Consider the following 24,178-nt stretch of genomic DNA (forward strand, 5'->3'; position numbering starts at 1 on the left):
TTCAGACCTAGTAGTGTAATATTGCTGGGTTTTCTAACCTTTTGGACATAGTTTCAAATTGTTCTCCAGAAAGGTTGAATTAGTTCACAATTATACCCGTGGTGGAATTTTCTATTTTCCCTATTTTCCTGCTCCTATTTTCCCGCAAGCCCTCCAGCATTTATTATTTTCCTTTTCTGTCACATTAGCCAGTCTGATAGGTGTAAGATGGTACCTCAGTGTTGCTAAAATTTTTATTTTTCAAATCAATAGTGATCTAAAGTCTTCTTTAATAATTACATATAGTTTTGATTTCATCTTCTAAAAACTGCCTGTTCATATCCTTTAGCCAATTATCAGTTGAGCAATTACTCAGCTCCATAGGTATTTGAGAAATTAGTATTTTATTGCTGTTAAAAAATTTCCTTCTAATGCTTTCTTCTAATTTTGGTTTCATTGGTTTTGTTTATACAAAACCCTTTTAATTTCATTTAATCAAAATTATCTATTTTACCTCTTTTGGTACTCTCTAGCTCTTGTTTGTTCATAAAATTTGTCTGTATCCATAGATCTGACCACTAAAATTTTCCATGTATACTTTATCTACTGATTAATAGCATCCTTTATGTTTAAATTATGTACTCATTATTACCTTGTCATGGCATAGAGTGAGATTTTGTTCTATGCCTATGTTCTTCCAAACTGCTTTTCAGTTTTCCCAGCAATTTTTGTCAGATGGTAAATTCTTGTCCCAAAAGTTTATATCTTTTGGTTTAATCAAACACTAGATTACTATATTCATTTACTACTGTGTATTGGGTGTCCTGTCTATTCCACTGACCTACCTTTCTATATCTTAACCTGTACCAGATTTTTTGATAATTACTGCTTTGTAATATAGTTCAAGACCTACCTAGTACTGGTAGGTCACCTTCCTTCTCATTTTTTTTAATTGATTCTCTTAATATTCTTTACCTTTTGTTCTGCAGGTCAATTTTGTTATAATTTTTTCTAGCGCTGTAAAGTAATTCTTTGTTAGTTTGATTGGTTCAGCACAGAATAAGTAAATTAACATAGGTAGAATTATCATTTTTTATTATATTCACTTGGTCTACCCATGAGGATTATTTTAATATTTCTCCAGTTGTTTAACTCTATATTTCTGTGAAAAGTGTTATGTGTTCATATAGCCCTGGGAGTTTGTCATGACAGGTAGATTCCCAAATATTTTATAAAATGTGCAGTTATTTTTACTGGAATTTTTCTTTCTATCTCTTCCTGTTGGATTTTGTGGGTGATATGGAGAATGCTAATTATTTATGTGGATATATTTTATATCCTGAAACTTTGCTAAAGTTGTTAATTGTTTCAGCTAGTTTTTTAGTTGATTTTTCTAGGACTCTCTAGGTATACTATCCTATCATCTGCAAACAGTGATAATTTTGTTTTCCTTATTGCCTGTTTTTATGCCTTCAATTTCTTTTTCTTGTCTTAGTACTTTAACATTTCTAATACAATATTGAATTATAGTGGTAATGACATCTTTGCTTCACCTTTGATTTTACTGGGAAGGCTTCCTGCTTATCCCCATTATAGATAATGCCTTGATCTTCATTTTAGATAGATTTTTAGATACCATTTTAAGAAAGTTTTGTTTATTCCCTTTACTTCTGAAACTGAAATAAAAGTTGTTCAAATCCATATGTTCCTTGCAGTCTAGTATCTTTTTCATTCAGCACTCCTCAAATTTTATGAAAATTTTCTGGAGAAGCAGTTAGCTTCATAAGTTATACTCAAGATGTATTTATTGCTTTATGTAAAATTTTTTATTCCATTTTTGTTTTTGTTTTTCTCATGTGTAAGTATTCCATTCATGATATAAAAGAAAACTTTGTGATGAAAGAAGGGTAGAAAATATTAGGTCAAGAAGTCACCACAAAATATCAAACTACCATTGTTCCCCATATCTGTCTGTTACTCTCTTAATTCTCCTGAGTGATAACAATGGATAGAGTACTCAACCTGGAATCCTGAAGACAGTCTCAGATACTTCTAGTAATGGTGGAGTCATTTAGCTACTGCCTGCCTCAATTTCCTCATCTATAAAATGGGGATTATAATAGGACTTACCTCAGTGTTGTTTTGAGGATCAAATGAAATATTTGTAAAGCATTTAGCCTGGTGCCTGCCACAGGACAGGCCCTTAAAGATACCTTGTTTCCACCCTTGTTTCTCTTCAGTTTGACGATTTTAGTGGTTTGTTGCAAGCTTGGAAATCTGTTATGATTTCTTTTTCCTGATTTTATTAGTGACTGGAGCTGTTTTGGAAGTAGTCACAACAATACCCCAGCCCATGGGGAAGAGATTTGGGGTGAGAAAGAACAAAATCATTGGACAAGTCTTTTGCTAACTGGAATTGGGAAATATTATACATTCCAGAACCAGCAAGTTCATACTGCAGCAAGCAGAATGGGAATAGGACCCTGTACCATTGTCTGTCCTAGGGGAGGAATCATTAACGTAAATCACTTTTTGCTTTTTATTGAAAAATTTTAAAGCAATATCATAATATATAATATAATGTGGAGAAATAACTACTAGAAGTTATTTTTCTAGAAGAAGAAAAAACAAAGCAAAACCAAGACATACACAAATTAAAAAACCCTTCCGAATCTGATGAACACTATATAAAAATCATCTCTTATGTATCTCTTTCCCTTAATCTTAATTACTCATGATGAAAATTACTAATTTGTAAACGTGTTTAACAAAATATGTCTGTAAAATGCTAACCTGACTGTTCCCTGCTGAGGGGAGGGTGGTGGGAAGGGAGGGTGGAGGGAAATTTTGTAACTTGGAAATATGCACGTGCATATGGTTGAAAAGAAATAGCTTTTTTAAAAATCAGTTTTTAAAATATGTGATTGTACGTAAAGATTTAAAGGTTGATGGGATCATGGACCTGACTCTGTAGGTTATCCCTTCATCAATGCAAATCACCTTATCGCATAATTTCTATCTATATCTTTTCATGTATTTGTACAAGTCAGTGAAGATCTTCCTCTAGTTTGTTTTCTGTAGGCGGGGAAGCAATGGGAGAAGGGAGGGAGCAGGGAGGCAATGGAAACTTAAGAGATTTGTTCACTCAGCTAGTAAGTGTTTAAGGCTGGATTTGAACTCACATCCTCCTGACTCCAGGAGTATTCTCTCCACTGAACTACTTAGCTGCCTCTTAGTTTGATTTTTGTTTTTGTTTGATTTGTTTGTTTCTTTGGGTTTTTTTACAGGTATCATTGTAACACTTAGGCTATTCACCTCTCATTCCTTCCTCTCATTTCAAGATTGGCTTATCTCATTTGGTAGTCATGCCATTGATGATGTATTTTTTTACCACTTTCATCATTCAGGTGTTCCCTCTGACCTCCCCCCACCCCTTTCTAATCTCCTTTCTTACAAGATCTTTCTCTATACTTAAGCAAAGCCTGAATTAATCCTTCAAGCAACCTGACCCCAATAATGGTTTTTTTTTTCCCCTCAGTAATTTTGATTCATTATATCTCACCCTGGAGTTATATGGAAACTTGTAGGACAAAATTTAGGTATACCTGGTGTCTTTGTGTTTTTCCAAAAAAGACTTGGAGATCTCCTCTAGCAAAGTTATGCATTGTACAAAGTAGATATCAGACATACAGAAGCTATTTATTCCTTCTACCTCAAAAACAGTGCTTGAAGATTCATAAGCACATATCAGCCTCCTGGTACTGGTCATTTCTTTTGAGAAGCAGTGTAATTTCCTCTTTTTGAGTGCCAAATGATCTCTATACTCTCTAGAACTTCCTTAAGCAAGATATTACTGAGTAGTTCCTTTTTCATGAAGTTGCCAAGCGTTTCTGGCTTGTTTGCCTGTGCTCATATTTGCTTCAATATTGGGACTTTATTTGGAGTGCCTGTGGCTTCTATCTGTGTTTTTTGTTGTTGTTTTTGTTCTTAAAGAATTATCAAAATTTATCAAAGTTTCTTTTTGAATTTTGGAGCCATGATTCATTCTGGGTCTGTTTAGATCTTTGCTGGAGTAAAACTGGAAGAATTGGCCTTCTGTCTAACCCAACACAGGGCCATTTAAACTGGAAGTCTCCTTGGCTCCCATGGCACCCTGTTGATTCATTGACATTGCAGTCCTTTAAAGGTGGTTTTTCCCTCATTTTATGACTTTATCTCTATTAGATTTTGCCTTATTACTTTTCACTTACTATGTTAACCAGTTGGAATCTTTTAATCTGTCACTTACAGTAGTTATTCCACACATAATTGTGGCGATTTCTCTTTTGATAATCAAGCTGTCTTGATTATTAATAATCATATAAATAATTGTTGGGTTCTTATAATGAAAGTGTTGGGAAGGATGGTCAAGGACAAATTGCTAGGATGGATAAGTGGAATCCTATCTCCAAGTTGTTATGAGCCAATAAATGCTTGTTCTCTGTGTCCAATCTGTTCATTGAAACCATTTGAAACCACCTAAGTATACTCTGGGGTAGCTCTCTACTTTTCAAATTTTCCATAACAGAAGTATTGGAAATTCTGCTAGTTACTTGCCTAAAATTTAGCTAAGCTGCATTTACAACTTTTCCTCATGTCTTAACAATCTGGGATTTTGGATTAATAGACCTTGAACCAATAGAGCTTTCCAAATGCATGATGGATGCTAAAGCCAACAGTAGTCTCCCCAAAGTCAGGTAATTTGTAGACTTCAGACCAATTGTACATATTAAAATTTCATCATCAGTCTTCAAATTCTGGAACTTACTTTTTTCCATTGAACTGTTTCAACTATGTCATGAAGGAAATTAAATTCATTTGGCATGCCTTCTAGTTGTTCACTTACCCTCCCTTTAATAAAATATTCTAAAATTCTTTATAAGAAATCAAAGTTGAGTTCACAAATCTTACTTTTCATCTCCACACTATTTCTTTTACAAAAATTACAGACATTTTACCTTCTCTAAACTGACTATTATTTGGCTATCTAATCTGGTTGTATTTAGGTATTCAATAATTTTTAGAAATTGACAGTGATTCTGCATTCATGTCCACATATTATTCATTTGCATGTAGTCATATGGAGCTAAGCTAAATGGAGCTAGTGACCTCAAGAAAGTAAGCAAGGTGGTCTCCCTTCTCCTTGCATATCTTAGATTTCAACTCCTTATTAGATATTTGATTTTGCCTTTTTTCATTTTGTTCAACCTTACTAACCATGCCCTAGTTGTTTATCATAATATGTATGTGAGGGAGAAAGATATAGTTGGCATGGCTGGAACTTGATTTTTAAAATTCCTGTATCTCATTCTGTCCTTATTGCCAGCTTCTTTTGTCTATATGATTTACTCTAGAAAAATAAGAATTAATAATTAACCTATTTACCCAGAATCTATCAGAAATTATATTGTTTATACATATATTAAATATATATGCTCTTCATTAACAAAAACTATATCAATCTGGAATAATGAGAGCTTGTGTATTTCATAAAAATTCAACTTTGATTATATTGTGAGCCCTTCAAGGGCTTAAATTAGGTTTTTTGCATCCCTGGTAGTACAATGCTTACAGCCCCAAACAGCAAGTCAGCTGGCAAAAATAATGGAGTAAACACAGATGACTGACATCACTTTCATACCTAAAAGAAACATTCTAAGGAGGGGAACTCTCAAGTATTTCTCTTGACAGAATTCTGCAAGCACTTGCGTATACAATGTATTTTATCCTTAATTTTTCTTTATTATTCCTTTTGGTAAAGTATTCAAAAATGTTTTTGAAATTTGTTTAGCAAAAAAGAAAAGTAGATAACAGTGGTCTCGATGTTGGGATACAAAAACCAGAAAGAAGACAGTGTTAGTCCTCAAAGAGCTTACAGTCTCACAGAGGAAGACAACACACAAGAGAATGCTAAAAAACTGGGGAACAGAAGGAAGGAATTGAAGTTAGCAGTGTAGGAGCATGACAGAGTCCATCCAATCAAATACAGCTAATGAGAAATGAAGAAGAGGCAGCCCAGGAGACTTCCTTAAATGAAGGCTTTGAGAGAAATTCTTTGCTCTACTCTTGAACCTTCTAGTCAGAGGAACAGAGGCTAAAAAGGGTACCAAAGCGGTGGGGGGGGGGGGGGGTGAGTACCAAGGCTAATACAGACTCAAAGGATAATGAATTTCCCCATGATGATATTCCCTGGGACCATGATGGATTCTAATCCAAAAAAAAAAATGCAACTGGCTGGGAAAATGGTAAAAAAAAACTTTGTTAGGCTTTTTTTTGTACAGTTTATAGATCTACAAACTTAAGTTTAAAAATTCTGAATTTCTCATTTGTGTTTATTAGTTTAAATTTTTATCAGTTTAATATTAGGCTAAAGAATATTCCAGATACTCATCAATTTATAACTTTGACAAGATTCTCATGTCTTGATTTTTGTGTAGTTGAAAGTCTATTAGTTTTGTCAAATCAGGAGGCATTTATTAGACTTACTTTGCATCAGACACTCTGCTAAGTGCTGGAAATACAAGTAGAAGCAAAAAGAAAGACATTTGGGGGGTGGGGTCAAGATGGTAGACTAAAGGAAGCTATGCAGTTGACCTACCATCTACAACTTCTCCAAAGAGACCTATACAATTCACCAAACAAGACCAAATATTGATGGAGAAATCCAAAGAAGACCCAGTGAATCCTTTTTCTGGTCTATTATCACCATAGGGAGACAGAAATGTATATAGATACTTGAGGATAGGGTTGAAACAGGCGCACCCAGCTAGTGGAACATTATATTACCCAGGGAGGGGTTGCATACCAGCAAATGAGGTCCCAGACCTGAAACATCCAAGACCCACACCATGGCTATTTTGGGGATGGTTCCTAGCTACAACTTGGTCTATCCTGGGTCTCAGATCCAGAGTGGAGTGAGAGAGAGGATCTGTGCTACAGTGGTAACATTATCTCATAAGGTAGGAGCCCCTGGACAGCACCGAGAAAGGAGAAAAGTCAGAACCAGTCACTGTAGCAGTATAGCATGAACTCAAGTTCCAGCATCTAGCCCAACCCACAAAGGAATATTCAAGACAGCAAACCCAGACCAGAGGTGAGCACAGTTCTTCCACTTTGAATCAATAGAGCTTTCCAAATGCTAAAGTCAGCAGTAGTCTCCCCAAAGTCAGGTAATTTGTAGAAGTCAGACCAGGGGATGCATCAATTGGACTTGACCTTGAATCTTGGACTGCAAGCTAGCAGGTACCCAGTGTATTGCTGAGAATCTGGAATAACAACATTCAGTATTTCCCCCAAAAGTAATAAGAAGAGCAGCCCAGGCCTTTTTTCCCAGAAGGGTGGCAGAATCCAGATCTAATAACAGGGCTGAAGTCTGGAAGTAGACTGGAAGAATGGGCAAATTAAAAAAGAACTACAGTATAATGAGCTAACATGGTAGCAGAGATTCTCAAGACTCAAACTCAGAAAAGAAGAGAATGACTCCCAAACTACAAAGAATTCATTAAATCAGTTGGCACAAACTCAACAGAATACCTACAAAAAATGAAGCAAAAGTTTATTATTAATAAAATATAGTGTTTGAGAAAAAAATTTAAATGGAAAAAGCATTGCAAAAGAGTCGTTTCCTAATTCTGTATATTTTTCTTTGTATGTATTTGTTTGCATATTGTTTCTCCTTTAGATCATAAACTCTTTGAGGATCAGGACTGTTTTGCCTCTTTTTATATTCCTAGTACTTAGCACAATGACTGGCATAAATATTGATTGCTTGATCTATTATAGATACATTGGTTTTATTTTATTTTTTATTTTTTTAGGTTTTTTGCTAGGCAAATGGGGTTAAGTGGCTTGCCCAAGGCCACACAGCTAGGCAATCACTTAAGTGTCTGAGACCAGATTTGAACCCAGGCACTCCTGACTCCAGGGCCGGTGCTTTATCCACTGTGCCACCTAGCCGCCCCTCATTGATTTTATATGAGAAAGAACTTAAGAAATAAGTAAATTCTTTTGATTCAATAAAAACAAGCATTTCATTTTCAGAAACAGATTTGCAGAATACTTTATCCTTTTTTATCCTCTCAACTATGCTAGGTAGGCACTAAAGATATTTATTAGCTCCTTTTTATAGGTAATGAACTTGTAAAATTGGACTCAGAGAGGTACCTTGCCCATAGTCACATAGATGCTAAATGTCATAGGGAGAATTCAGCTTCATGTCAGCTTTCTGTTCATCAAGTTCAGTGCTCGTTCTAATCCATCTCAGACCCAACAGAGGACAACACAAGACTGAAAGTTCTCGAAAGCTATCCAGGAACAATATGATAAAAACTTAACGATGAACTCTAGAGTGAGTAATTCTTTCCAAGTTTGATGAAGTCTTAGAATCTGTCAGAAATGTAACTTATCAGTATAGGAGGAATCAAGAGTTTCAGCCCCTGGGGAAGTTTCTTAACTTTTCTGGGCTCCCAAATCCTACCACATAAAAGCTTGGATTCAGTGACCTCTGAAATCCCTTAGAAGTCTAAAATTCTGATACTTAGGAGTTCCCAGCTAATGAAGAGCTTTGATGTAATAAAGGAAATGGTATCCATTTCACTGAATAAAATGGGTATGTAATGACAATTATAGCTAATTAACCATTTAGCAGCTCAGTCAAGGAGAAACACACACAAAAAAAATGTGAATAATATACCTGATATGAAACTTATCTTAATCCAGAACCAGTTTTATATCCTCACTTAGACAATAGTGTGTACATTATATGATAAATTAGATTTATGAAAACTTAAGACAGATACATACTCACTGCAGAAGGAGATGAAATAATTAGAAAAGTACATAGAAGGTTGGATTATTAGGTGTAGGAGCAAAAGCACAATGTAGTTTATTATAACCCTTGTATTAAAAGCACAGTTTAATAATAATAAATTCTCTAAATCATCAGAAAAATTAACCATTGTCTATCCTATTTAAGTTACTTAATTGCCTTTATTTGAGAATATGTAAGCTTAGTTTGTGATAGGCCTAAACTCCTAAAGATGTCCCTCCCCCAGTTTATTAAATGTGATGCTTCATTTGTTTGATACAGATTTATATTAAGGTAAAAAAGTACTAAGTAACAAATAGAAATGTTTTCATAGCTTAAATTAAGAAAGTTATCTTATGAATAGAGTAAATTTGCTTGACTAGAGATGTTTTAAAATTAATAGGAAAAAATTGTGGATTTTCTTTTTAACATTATCCTTTCACAAAGTGTGTCTTATATTTTATCCAAATAATAGAACCTTTTATTTTTGACCCAAATAATAGGGTGAAAATTTTATTTTTGACCTGTGATTTAATTGGCATGGAAACTGATATGGGAAATTATTTAACTTAGAAGCCTTAGAGAGTTATCTGGAGGCACTGAGAGATTAAGTGATTTATCCTATGGTTTCACAACCAATAAGTGTCAGAGACAGGGCTTGAAGGAAGTGTCCTGAATCCAGGTCTGATCCTCAATTCAGTTAAACATTCTGCCTCTCTCATGCTAAAAAAGAAACAGAGTCAGATTATAGGTAGATCTTTGTAAGGATTGTTTGTTTTTTTAAATAGCTGCAAAAGAATGAGTAAAGGCTTAGCAAATCATATTCAGTATTTCATCTAATTTTCTGTTCAAAGACTATTTTTCCGGGTGATTGGATGGCATATGTGGGAAACATTGTAGATGATCCTTTGGGACAAAATCTCTAAGAAATCATTTTTATTTGTACTACACATAGAATTTATTATTTAGTGATGAGAAGTAAAATGTCTGATGTTTTTAAACTTATTTTTTTAAAAAAGATTGGTTTCTGAAGTTACTTAAAAAATAATGTACTCTTTTCTTTCTCTTTAAAAATATATAGCTTATGATTTTTGGAATCTTTCTGTGCCTGGATGCATTTCTCTATGTGTTCACCCTACTTCCTTTGAGAGTTTTTCTGGCATTATTCCGATTCTTCACTTTGCCTTGTTATGGCCTAAGGTAGGTTTTTTAAAAACACCATTACTTACTTTAAAATTTTATATTATTTCATTGTCAGAACTGATTGTGTTCAGAGAATAATTCTAAGTAGACTTTGCAAATAAATATAAGGGACAAATTAACAAGATAAAATTCACACATACTTTTTTGTTATCTGATCTTCGATTGAAGTAATAATAATTAAATATTCATCCTCCAGGTTTTTGATTCAAAACATTCTTTTTTTCTACTAATATGTTCAAATGAATAATTTAGTAGGCAAGAAAATGATATATTGGAGAGGTTACTAAATTGTGAGTTGAAAAGCCTTTGTTTTAGTCTTGGTTCTTCCATTAACTAGCTTTGTGACTTTGCACAAATTTCTTAACATCAAGCTCCATTTCCATATTTGTAAAAATGAGGGTGTTGGAATAGTTGATCCCTAAAATCCCTTCCAACTCTTAATCCGTGATACTGTATTCCCTAAAATATTTTTTTTCTTTTCTCAGATGAGACTAGCAGGTATGGATTAATGCAACTTTAAATCTTTTCTTGTAGCTGAAAGGAGCTATTTTAATTTTTCATATCTACTATCATGTCTTGTTCTTAAGTGCTCAAAAGTAATTATTTAAGTAAGTCTACATACAAAGACATAATTTAATACTGCATGCTTTTTTATAAATTATCAAGAGTAAATATAAATTCCTAACATAATGACATATATTTATGTAATATTTTAAGGATAAAAGCAATTTATATATGTTTTCTTATTTGATGTTTGGAGCAACCTTATGAGATAGGTATTATTACTTTTTATAAATGAAGAATTTGAACCTGACAGAGGTGGGGCTTGTCCACATCACACAGATGAAAAATCTTATTTTCTGGCTCTTAGGTTAAATGTTATTTTTTTCCTACACCATGAATTATTCATCTGAATAATAATAATAGTAATAATGAAGTTTGTGTAGTATAAAGATTTATCAAGTGTTTAAGCATCCATCATTTTATCCTTGTAACAACTTTATGAGGTAAGTAATATATTTTATATAGAAGGAAACTGGGGTTTTACTTGCCTAAACTCATCCAGCCATTGGTAGATAAAGGACTCAAATACAGACATTCTGACCAAAGTACAGTGAGTATTCTTTCCCTTGTTCTATACTGCATAAAGTGATTGCTTTTGAATTTGAAGACACTATTTAGTATAGTATAATATTGCTTCATGTGTCTATTTAGTAATGGTATCCACATAACATGTTTAGGTCATGTGTAATTCATTGTAAAATAAAGCAAAACTATAGCCCCACAATGTGTACAGTAAAGAATGATCAGCCATGGAGTCCTGAAGGCTAAATTAGAGTTCTGCCTGGGACCTCTAGGAACTTTATTATGCACCCCCATTTAGATCACCCAGTCTCCAGTCATCTGCCCCAGATGAGTCACGACTTGGCTTTGAAGGAGGAAGTTTTCACACTGTAAGTAGTTCCTGACCCTAATGCAGTCTCTAGCTCTCCTCTCTACCCTCATATTGAAATCTCCCTATAGGATCTGATCCTAGAGTTTCATTAGTATGACAAACTCCTGGGCAGAGAGGCACCCACTACTGATTAAGGTTGTGATACCTGCTCTGGAGTACTGAGCATTGATCATATATGCAAGACCCAGACACACACACACACACACACACACACACACACACACATACACACACACACACACCTGTTTCTTAATAAAATTCCACTGTAGTGGATGTCTTTGTAGAACTCAAGTCAATTTCAAATTCATTTTTCCAAAATTATAAAAATGAAATATTTATTCCTAATAGCATGTTCAGTATCATAATATCTATGATGCAGATACTTTTCACTAAATTTGTCAGTAAATAAATATTTATTAAGCACTTAGTATTTGCTAAGTACTGTGCTAATAAGCCCTGGGGATGATACAAAGATAGACAAAAGACAGTTTGCAAAGAGAAGGGCAATTCCTGAGGGGTCATATTAGAGAAACTCAGAAGAATAGAGCAGGATGGCTAGGATACCTCCTTTAAAAGAGGTTCTGAAAGGAGACATGGTCAAACTCAAAGATAATCCATTACCTGAAGAACAGTATTTTATTACTTTTCAGCATCATAATTTTTCCATTCTGATAGTGTCTGAACTCACAAAATTAATTACTCTGAATGGAGAATTTAACTTGCCAGTCTCTACACTCCTTGAATTATAAAATTGATAGATATCCTATAATAACACTAAAATAGATATGTTTATACACAATGAATGTAAATAAACAACAAGAATGCCATGGCAGATTGACCCATTAAAAAATTACTAGGCATTCAGTATATAGAATATAATTTCATTTAATAAAAAAAAGACTAGTCTCACAGCATCTTCACAATAAAAAATATTAAAATGTGATATGTTAGTTCAAAGACCTTCATGTTTTCCCTTTAAAATTATTATTTTTTGGTAAGGAAGAATCCCCCTTTTTCTATTTCTGCTGTAAAATATTAGAAATTATTAAACTTTGATCTTAAATTTTGATAAAGAATTCAGCCTTATAATACAATAGCATACAATCCTATGTAGAATCATCTCTTCATTATGCTTAATACTTTTGTTTCATAAGCCTTACATACCCAGCCAAATATGAAAAAAATAAGTCTATGATAACAATTGGAAAATTTATTTTAGGATTCTTTAACTTCATGATGAGTGGTGTGAATCTTTCATACTTGAATAAAGAAAAATTTCTTTTTTTCTCATATTACTGGCATATAAATTTTGTTTTTTAAAAGGTTGTACATAAAAGATGGCAGCATAACTTAGTAGCCTTGAAGTCAGGAAAACAGGTTTATGTCCTACTTCTTTTTCAGACCAGCTGCATGACCATGGGCAAGTCACTTAACTTCTCAGTAATAATCAGATGATGCTAAGTTATAGATGAGTTTCTGATTTGTATCAGTGGAAGGCTTCTCCCTTCTCTATGTGAAGTTTTTCATAATAATTAAATCACATCTAGGGGAGAAAAAAGCTATCTAGCTGGATGGATGGATGGATGGATGGATGGATGGATGGATGGATGGATGGATGGATGGATGGATGGAGGAAAAATGAATTGCCCTTCTTTTTAAAATTACTATAGAATATATCCTCTAAATAGTGAATATACAGATAAATGGATTTATCTATATCTTTCTATTTATTCACATTAGAGAGAAAATGATTTCATTTATTCATTGCATTGTGGTTGTCTTATTAAGATTAGATAATTTCAAGATACTTATCAATTAGATAATCAAGGTAAAATAAGCTTAACCAAGGAGCTTTATGGGAGTCTGATAGAGCTCTTTTTATGCTCTTCCTACTTCCAGGGGAAAAAGAGAAAGAAAGATAATTATAACCTTTTATATAAACTTGAGAAAAAAATCTAAGATGCAATTTATGGAAAGTGACAAGATTACTACGATTTATATTCATTTATCAATTATGAAGTGAGCATAATATTGAAGAGACTTATCAAATGACTGTCTGTGGTAGTTTCTACAGTAATAGTTAAAAAATTAAACACATATAGAGCTCAAATTTTAATTTCTAGAAGTGATATTACTAATAGTTAAGTATTTTAAAAAAAATAAGGCTTAACATGCATAAAAAATAGTGCTCTTGCACCTAAACTCCTGGATACTTTTTTAAAAATCATCTATTATTTTAGGTATCATCTCTTCTCTATATACAAATCTATCATAGCTGTAGATACATTTTATGTGATTTCTACTTCTTCTGGTTACATAAGTTGTAACTGTAAGCAGTGAAGGATTCAGAGAATCACAGATTTCCCTAATATGCAAGGAAAGGCCACTACTACCTGTTTCTTTCATTTCTCTTACATACAGATCTGCTGAAGTTTTGAATTTATTTCTAGGCAATTTGTAGTCTTCTTAATTTATCGTTCTTAAAATGCTTTGCTGTAGGATACTTAATTTTGACGAATTTTTTAAGTGAAGATTTGCAGTCAAGTTTTACTTTTTCTTCTACCTCTTCCCTTTTTTTCAAGGTCTTATAGGCAAAAATTGCCACTAGAGGGCATCTGTCACATAATCTTTCAGAATACATGAAAAATTTATTGTGAAAATGGTTTTCTTATTTTTCAGCTTACTCAAAGCATACTCAGTTACTAAATTCATGAAATTGCTAATTTTCTAGTACAGTAAGAAACAAGGATTGGGTTTTTAACCTTTGTTCTGTTGGGACAAATATCCACTTTTGAGTAGAACTTGAACAAATATTGTGGAATATCTTCTAGGCACAGCTTTGATAATGATGATGATGAAAGTATTTTATTCCCTATAATTTCTAGCTTTTAATAATGGGAAATATTTTGGCAAATAGTTTGTGTTGTATTCTATTTTTGTAGCTTGCTCTCATAGAGCATTTTATAATTTTCATACTCAGAACACCATTAAAATATTATATTCTTGAAACAATAGTTTTTTTAATCTCTTCATTGATTTTTTTAAATAGTTTCCTGAGAACATTGGCATATGTTGCTAAAGGGCTATTAAATATACATTAGATATAGTAAGTTTTACTTTTATAATTCTAGACTTAAATATTCAGGAAATAGCTAAACATTTCCTTCTTCCTTTCTACAGCTTTACTCCCAATGTTTTCCCCACTTTGGTTTGACTTGTCTTGCCTATAGCCATAATATAACATTTTATCTTTTGTATTGCATCTCTTTTGGCAAATAAAATCTGCTTTTTCCATTTATTAGATTTTCCTTTTGTATTTTTAAGGGGAAAGGGGGCAAGAAGAACTTTTGAGATAAGTAAATAAGTTGAATAATATTTGTCTGACCTTGTTTTCCTTTGATTCTATTTCCTATAACTTGATCTTCTCCTTCATTCCCCATAAGTATTCTATCAGGTTTCTTTTTTATTCCTTTGAAAAATTTTAAAATAAAAGATTATTTTATCAGATGACACCTAGATTATGGTACAGTGAGCAAGATATAATGCATTCATAGTAACTTCAGATGACTTTTTTACATGGGGAAAGAGAGAGAAGAGAGACAGAATTTTAATTTGACACCTCATCATTTAGAAGTAGACATTTTTGGTTCTTGGAATTAGTTAACCATTTTCATTTTTTTAATAGTTTCAGGTATTGGACATTTCCAAATTCTGCCAACCCCTGAGTTAGCATCTACTTTAAAATTTATTCTTTGAAACATTTTTCCATTTTCTATAAACTTGTCTTGTATGTATCCTGATGTTAATCATGAATTTACAAGTATTCTTTATTTCAATGGAATAGAAATACATGTTTTGATTATGTAGCAACGATCTTATAAGTCACTACCCCTTTTATCCTGACTGTTCAGAATTGCAGTATGTTTTACATTATCAGGAATTTGATGAATATTAACCATTTTGTAAGCAAGTCATAAGTATTAAGTGCCTACTCTGTGACAGGGATTGTGCTAAGCACTGGGAAGCAAATAAAGGCAAAAAATAGCATTCCTCACTCTCAAATGGCTTGCAGTCCTTGTATAGTCATCTGTATCAGTATTTGACACAATTGTCTCTTTCGGATAGAAGCTTAAAATTTGTAATCGCTAAATTAATCAATAACTGGAATAAACTCTTGATTCAAAAATGTTTACAGTAAAGTAACCAATCTGGGGTGAGGGGTAATGATCTTGACATTTCCTTGTGTGATACTAAGTTACTTCTTATTAAACTTTGGTTGAAAAAAAATCAGCTTTACAAGTCTGAAATGGGAGAGATAAAGATTTGAAAGAACAGTTTGAAAAAAGACTTGGATTTTCAAATGGAAAACAAGTTCACTATGAGCCACCAGTGTAATGTGATCGCCACAGAAGACAGTGTAATTTTCAGGAATATAGAAGGAAGAGTTCCTTTGTATTCAGTGATGATTACATGCTGTTTAGACCATAATCAGTGTTGTATTCATTTCTTAGACCTTCCAAAGAAGAGTAACCAGAAAGGTCAAGAGCCATATGTATTGGTTGAAGGAACTGGGATTGTTTAGCTTGGAGAAGAGAATATATTAGAGGAGTATCTTTTTGAAGGATTTATAAAACTTAAATTTAGAATTGTCCCAATGTGTAGTGGCCTGATGACTTGTAGTGGTAGATCTCTTTATGATGTGGGTTGAATTAGCCTAGTACTCTTTCATCTCTGAAATTCTGTCGTATGTTGAATTCTAGACTAAAAATAGTTTTCATATTCATCAAAACATAATAATTTTTCTACTTTTCCTTAGAGATAACTTCTAGAAGCTTATTGAAATAAAGTTTTACACATTTTGAAATCTCTATAAGAATTGATCTTTAAATTTATAATTTCTTTGGAAAACCTGTTTATGTTCACTTAACTAAGAAAATCCTAGTGTCTTGAAAAGAGGTTTTCAGGTATAAAATTTTCTAGTGCCAGATGAAGAGGTTGCCAAGTCATTATTTTCTTATAAATTCACACCCAAAATAATCAATTTGTTCTGGTTTTTTAATTGTGCTAATATTGTAGTTGATTTACTTTACCCTAATAAGATATGCCTTTTGTTTTGATATTATAATTGAATAAAAGGATTATTATTATTATAAGTCAAAATCTCATCAAGAGTTGCAAAAAATTTCTTTATATAGTGCTAAGTGATTTTGGACTCCTTTCATTTAATGTAAAGTATTACTTTTCTTTTAAAATATGAAACTATTTAGGAGCAATTGTTTATTTTTTGAAATAGATAAAAGACAGTTGTTTATTTTATTTGGGTTTTTTTCTTGATAATTCATCTTAATTCTAGAGTTAGGTCTTATTTTCCTGAGACCTTTGAGGGGAACTAAATAGGTTATCAGATAAACTACTTCCATTGAAGGATTCTAGTTCATCTTCCTATTCTAAAACTATAAATTAAAAACATTTGAGACTTCTACTTACTAGATTTTCTTTCATGTTGTAGATTTTCTATTTTTCAACATATAGTTTCCTCTTTAAAAATTTTCTTTTTGGGGACAGCTAGGTGGCAAAGTAGATAGAGCTCCGGCCCTGGAGTCAGGAGTGCCTGAGTTCAAATCCAGCCTCAGATACTTAATAATTACCTAGCTGTGTGGCCTTGGGCAAGCCACTTAACCCCATTTGCCTTGCAGAAACCTTAAAAAAAATTTTCTTTTTAAGATTCAACTTACTATCCCAGGTTTAGTGGGTCTGCCTGAGGTGTAGATCCTACTGCGAGAGAAACTATATTGATTAATTTTGGAAGCTCTGAGCCTCAGTAAGGCTGAAGCTGATTGGGTGTCTGTCCTAAGGCCACTATCAGTATGATGAATCCTTTGCAGCATAAGCCTAACAGGGTGCCTACAAAGACAAATGGTCCAGGTTAGGTAAAAAAAATAGAACAGGCTAAAACTTACTTGGTGATCACTATTGATTAAGAACCTGCTAGTAGTCACTGTACTTGCAAACTGGGCAAGATAGGGAAACCCAGGCTCAAAATTTAAAAAAAAAAAATTTAAGTAAAATAAAATTAAAATTAGGGTTTTTTTACACATAAACCTTATTTTTGGTGTATCCTGTTATTACTAGCACTATAATTCACTTAGGAAAAACTCTGTAAAATTCAGTAAGGAAGCCAATGTTTCCTTTTACCATGACCTAGCTGTCTTTTTTTTTTAAGTAGCTTATATAGTTAGGTACATATTTACCATTTTAGCCTTTCTATCATCAGAATTTGTTGTCCACCTTTTTCCTCACAATGACCCTTTTTGGTAGGGTAGCAACATTACAACCTTCTCTCTCTCTTTCTCTCTTGTAAATCAGAACCAAGGGAGGAGCACTTTCACTTCCTTTATAGGATGGAATATGGTGTCACAGGGACTCCTTGTGGTGAGTAAAACCCTGATTTTTCCTTCTATGCTCTTGGCCAAATTGGCATAAGTTAAAATTAATCTATCACAGTACAAAAAACCCAACTTAGGCAGAATTAATAATTTTGGGGTGGAAATATGCTTTTCATACATAAGAATGCAGCTTAGTTCCCTTTGGTATTAGTTGCTTACTTTTTAAAAATATGTACATTGCTTTATATATACATCATTTTTTCTAACATTAATAAAATAACTCCCAAACTAATCTTTGATTATGCCTTTTGGGCTAACTACAAGCATATTTTTATTTGTCCATTTAATGCTAAATATAGTCCCTATCATATAAACAATATCTACTTTTCAAACATCAAAATGTTTCACCCAAAGAAATTATTTTTTAAAAATTCTCTTTCTAGAATAGTTTGAAATAAATTTAAGTTCTAAGAAAACTTTTAATGATAAAATATTAAATGATAAAGTATTCATTTACAGTTAATACTTTATTTTAACCTAGAATTTAGCAAATAATTTCAATTTGGGGATTCAAGGAAATATGAACATTTTCACCAATCTATGGAAACATGCCTTACAAATAAATATAATTTATATATGTAAATGTTTCTATACAAATTACAACATATATATATATATATATATATATACAGGTATATTTATATATATACAAAAATAAAACTAAGCCCATTTTTTAAAAAATCTAGTTTATAGATATTTAAATTTTTAAACTATTTGCTTAAACTCTTAAATATCTTTAAATTCCTTCACTGGTCTCAGAGGTAAACAAAAGTCAGAGTATACCAAGAAAAAAACAATTCAATAGAGAACCACAGGATTTATTACAAAATGAAACTTGTAATAGTGGTGCATTGCTTCTATGTTTATCATGTGTTTTGATAACTTTTGCCTCCATATTCCCAATTAAATATGAGAATTATTCCATTCTGTCCCTTCTATTGCTTTCTTCACTCTCCCTTGATGCCTTTATTCTTTTTGTATTATTTTCCCAGTTTTAGTTCACATGTTTTCTTTCTGTGTTCATTGAGGGCTATGACATGAGAGGACCAAAGAGGAATAGGAAATCAAGTAGAAGGAAAAAGTAAAAGGAAATAAAGAATAGCTATTGATCATATTATCTGTAACTTTCCATTTTTCCCCTTTGCTTGTTAGAATACATATATAGATACTTCGCTATGTAGATGCTTCGTTATTTGCACTTGTAACCCCAGCACCTTTTAAAGTGCCTGACGTGTAGTAATAAATAGTATTTGATTGATGTATTGATTAATAACTATGGAAGCCTTTATAATCATCTATGAAAGATGTTAAGCAAAAAGAATGAAGGACTTTGTTTTAATTAATTTGGAAGACTGAAATTTTTTCAAGCTTGGATTCCATGTATAAATTTACTGATTTCCTGAGAAATTATTTGGAATGTTAATATTCTTTCAAAATTTCTGTTATTTTGAGACAAGAGGCAGCATAGCTTAGTGGATAGAAAGCTAATTTAGAGACAGGAAGATAGAATACAGATCCTACTTTAACATATTCTGTGTGCCCTTTCATTGGTCAATATCTCAATGTCCCCAGGTAACTCTCTAAACTAGAAGTTACCTAAGAGTTCTTGATCTGTGAACATTCTGCACTAATGAAGTCAAAGGTCCAGATACCTCCTACACCTCTCACCTCCACCCCACCTTGTTCTCCCCCCCCCAAAAAAAAAGTAATTGAGACAGTTTGTGTTCTGGGCTAAAAATCAGGTTAGTATATTTCTGCTTTGTTTTACGAGTCTAATATAGTCCCCATTTCTGTGCATATGTAATGTGATTGTTAGGATCTTAAATGTAAATCTGTTATACCTCAGGTATATGTAAAACACTAGATCTTTTTTTCATTTTTAGAGCACTCATTAGCAAGACTTGTTTCTTTTGCCCCTATAATTGAAGTCATTATCCTCAATCTTAATACTATAGTTATCTCCATGACAACCAATTATGAGATTATTTTGTCAGAGTGTGAATTTCTGTAATCAAATAAGCAATTCACCTGTCTGTCTGAAGATTTTACAACAAGTTTGTGTGGGCTAGAAATTGGACTGAAGTTGAAAGTGGGGATCACACAATATACATGCACACACACACACATATATGTGTGTACATATGTGCATATACAGTATATATACACATATATACATATATAATTATTGCAAATGTTTGGTAATAAGGAGCTAAGAGAAAAAGCCTGATTAAAAATTTTTTTAACATATTCTAAAATAATTTTCTCATATTCTTATGCGTTTAAGGTTGGGAAGGTCCTTAGAAGCCTCTAGTCCAATCTCCTAATTTTACAACTAAGGAAACTATAGCCCAGAAAAATTAAGAGATTTAAGTCCAGGTCACACACTTAAACCTAACCTAATGCTAATGTTTGGACTCTGTATAAAGATAACAGATAAACAACATTACAGAAGCCATTGCACCTCACAAATTTAGATAAAAAGATATAAGCCAGATGTTCTTAGTAGGAGCACAATTCTCCTTTTTCTATTGAGAATAGTGGGATTTGATAACCTACCCTTGATCCATAAGAAATGGCAAAAGGTCAGGATTTGAACCTGGTTTCTCTATCTCTAAATTCAGCGCTTGTTGAAAAACTGAACCCGAAAGGTAGCCATTACTATCTTAGTAGCACTTGATGAATATACCCAGGGCCCTGACTTTGTTCCTAATAATTTTAACATTTTTATCTGACTTGATAAATGCATAGATGGCATTGATTATGAGATTTGCAGACAAAGTTTCAAATTTGGCACAAAACTGAAGAGGATCAGCTAATACAAAACTCAGACATCTCAACAGTTTAGGACATTGGACTCAATGTATAATATAAAAAGTAAAGTGTAAATTGCATCAAATCCTAGAACTTCACAAGGCTTCCTCAGTGAGAACCCTAATTAATTAGAAAGGTTTACTTCTTATAGGAAAACCCAAATGGATGAAAACTACCTGATGAAATGCCTAATACATTGAGTTAAATATAGATATACCAGTATACTATGTCATTCTCAGTATTCTGTACCCAGAATGGAATAGGAAGGAAGTGGTTCAAATTAGAAACTGTACACTGCTTTTAATGATTCTCCTTAAAAAAATTAAACATTAGACAAATTTCTCTTGATGAAGTACCTAGATCTCTAAAGAATCCAAGTTAGGGGTGACTCAAAAGTCACTGAAGAAATATTTTATAATTTTAAGAAGACTATAACTTGTATCCATTGATCACCTAGTCACAAAAAGTGGTATAAGGCTTGCAAAATTCCCAAGTGTCAACTGAAACATATTAAAATATTGGGATATGATTTTGAAATAGATGATGTTAATTTGTGGTTTTCTGATTTCTATTTGAATTTGATATCACTGGTATAAAGAGTATCATGTGAGAAATGTACGATTGGAAAAAGGAAGCAAGTTGGTTACTAACATGACTGTGAGAGATAACAGATGAATGGTCAGTTAGTTAAGGAAGGCCCATAACATACTGATATCTAGCTCTGTGGAGACTTTGGGAGCACATGTATAAGAATCACATGGGATGAGATGGCACTGAAGGGTTGCTATCTGTCCTGGTGTAAGTGAATCTGTTGAAATAAATGTAAAGTGTTATTTGGGGATTTATAATAGCAGTTTCATGTATAAGATAGAGTATTTTGTGAATTTATAGTTATTTGTGGAAATTAAAAAGTTACTGATATCTTAGGCAGCATGGAATGGTGTAGGACCTAGAGCAGAAGTCTCAGCCTCATAATGAAAACTTAAATTGGGAGATGTTTAACAAAATAAACAAAAATACAACATAGATAATATTAATTTTGGTTTTCTTAGTCAATATGTGGCCTTTAAGGGGTCATTTTAACATAGCTAATGTAGAACATGATAGGTGAAAATCTGATTCTGGCCTCATCTGACTTCACTTGAATTATTGTATTCAGGATTAGATGTCCCAAAGGCTGACATATAGAAAACAAAATTCCTCTTTTCTTTAAAATCCACCTCTCTTCTGAACTTTGTATATCTATTAAGGATACCATCATCTTCCAGGCACCCAAATTGATAATCTTGCAATCTTTCTCAGCTCCTTACTCTCCATCAGCCCCATATATCCAATTAATTAACAATTCTCTCTCTCTCTCTCTCTCTCTCTCTCTCTCTCTCTCTCTCTCTCTCTCTCTCTCTCTCTTTGTTTTTGCAAATCAGTGGGATTAAGTGATTTGACCAAGGTCACACTGCTAGATATTTGCTACGTCTCTGAGGTCAAATTTGAACTCAGGTCCTCCTGATTCCAGGGCTGGTGCTCTAGCCACTGCATTATCTAGATGCCCTTCAATTGCCAAGTCTTAGCAGTTTTATTTCTACAACTACCTCTTACCTTTGGTTCACATCCCCTTGATCTCCTGACTGAACATTATATTTGCCTCCTAATTACCTCAGATCTCTCCCTTCAATACACAGCTGTCAGAATGAATGGTTTAAAGAACAGGTTTAACAATGTAGTTCTCCTGCTCAATAAGCTTTAATGATTTATTCTTACCCCAAGCATCAACCACAAACTCTTTGGTTTAATATTCAAATTCATCACAACCTGTTTCCAGCCCACCCTTTTCAGCCTTGTTATCCTTCACAAACTCTTTGATCTAACTCAAAATGCCCTTCTTTCTTACTCTTTTTTCAGCTCATGCTTCCTACTCTATCTCTGGTCTCCATGCCTTTTCACAGGAAGGTTTTCCATGCTCAGAATACATTTACTCCTTAAATCTTTCTTTTAGCCTCCCTGATTTCCTTTACTGCCCACCTTCATTTTACCAAGGTTTTGTAGTTAAGGTAGGTTTGAGTTTTATTGTGAAATAGAGACTAGGTTTATCAAGCCCTTACCAAAAGGCCAAGGAACAAAAATTAAGGAAATGGAATAAGAAGAATCTTCTTGTTTTGAACACCAGAACTTTGCATACTAGAACATATCCTCCTCCATCAGATTGGAACTAGTGTTATCTGAGGAAAGATACTAGTATTAGATGTAATCTATAATTTTCAAGGTAATTCACAAAGTTGATGCAAATTCAAAACCATTATTTGTGTGTTTTAAACTTGTATTTACCTGGTTGTATTAGATGAGTTCTTATGGTATTTTTCTGCAAAATAATAGACAATTTTTCATCTGCTAACATGATACCTTAAAGTAGACTAATAAAATAGTGGAAGTTTTAAAGGTGTACACAAATAACTATAAGTTATATGTCTGTGTGTGTGCACATACAAATACATACATATATATGGATGCATCATTTTCTCCATTTATCCAGGCTAGAAGTGCAACCCTTCAATTCACTTCTTTCTACAGAGTGAAGTAGTTATATTGGTGCTGCATTTAGCTCTGACTCCCAGAACTGTAACTCATTATTCCCTGAGTCCAAGTGATCTACCAGGATCATCAGGAAAGAATGTGCTAGAATTTCTGGGCAGTTAACATTATTTTGTATACCAACAAATGAAACTATTTTTCTGATTTGTTATTTGTATATCCTAAATTATTGATAATCTAGAAATTTGCATTATCAAGGATAGATGACAATAGAATATCAATCATAGGTCTTTTTCTATACTACTGTAATATAGCATACCATATTTCCCCATGTATAAGATGTTCTCATGTATAAGATGCACCTTAGTTTTAGGACCCAAAATTTGAAATAAAAATGTAAACATAAACATGAAGTTATTGAACTCAAGTTTTATTCATCATGAAATTCAAGGCCTCCCTGCTCATAGCTTTAAGTCATCTTTTGGGCAAGTATGGTGTGTGAATGCATGCTTAGACTATTCCATTTCATGAACCTGACACACTAATTGTGTCCTCCTTTGAAATCAGCCACTTCTTTTTCATCAGCAATTCTTCTTGTGTCCTGCTGAATCATCTTTGTGATATAGGAATTCCAATGACCCTTTGCTCTTCAATCCATCTCTTCAGTTCCCCCTCTAATTCAGGCCATTTGGCTGACTTACTTCTCATGGCCTTCTTCTGCCATGGCATTTTCAGTAGGTTTCTTCTTTCTGTAGTTAGTCTTAGATTGTTTTCTCAGTTGGAGGAGGACCAAACTGACGTTTAGCAGCTCAATTTCCATTCACTTTTGCAAACTGGATCACTTTGAACATAATTCAGCACTGTACAAAAATCTTTTCTGAGCTATTTCTGTGCAGAATGTGGCAAAATGTC

General features: G+C 33.1%; 1 protein-coding gene across 2 annotated transcripts in view; it reads left to right on the top strand.

Annotated features, from left to right (window-relative positions):
• Window positions 1–24,178, top strand: part of TAPT1 (transmembrane anterior posterior transformation 1) — a 125,246-nt gene that overhangs the window by 65,470 nt on the left and 35,598 nt on the right. For both annotated transcript variants that reach the window (XM_074229744.1, XM_074229743.1), the window contains exon 3: window positions 9,906–10,024. In XM_074229744.1, the coding sequence (XP_074085845.1) occupies window positions 9,906–10,024 (119 nt within the window). The remainder of the gene's footprint in view (window positions 1–9,905; window positions 10,025–24,178) is intronic.

Source organism: Macrotis lagotis, chromosome 3 (assembly GCF_037893015.1).
Source record: "Macrotis lagotis isolate mMagLag1 chromosome 3, bilby.v1.9.chrom.fasta, whole genome shotgun sequence".
Taxonomy (NCBI): domain Eukaryota; kingdom Metazoa; phylum Chordata; class Mammalia; order Peramelemorphia; family Peramelidae; genus Macrotis; species Macrotis lagotis.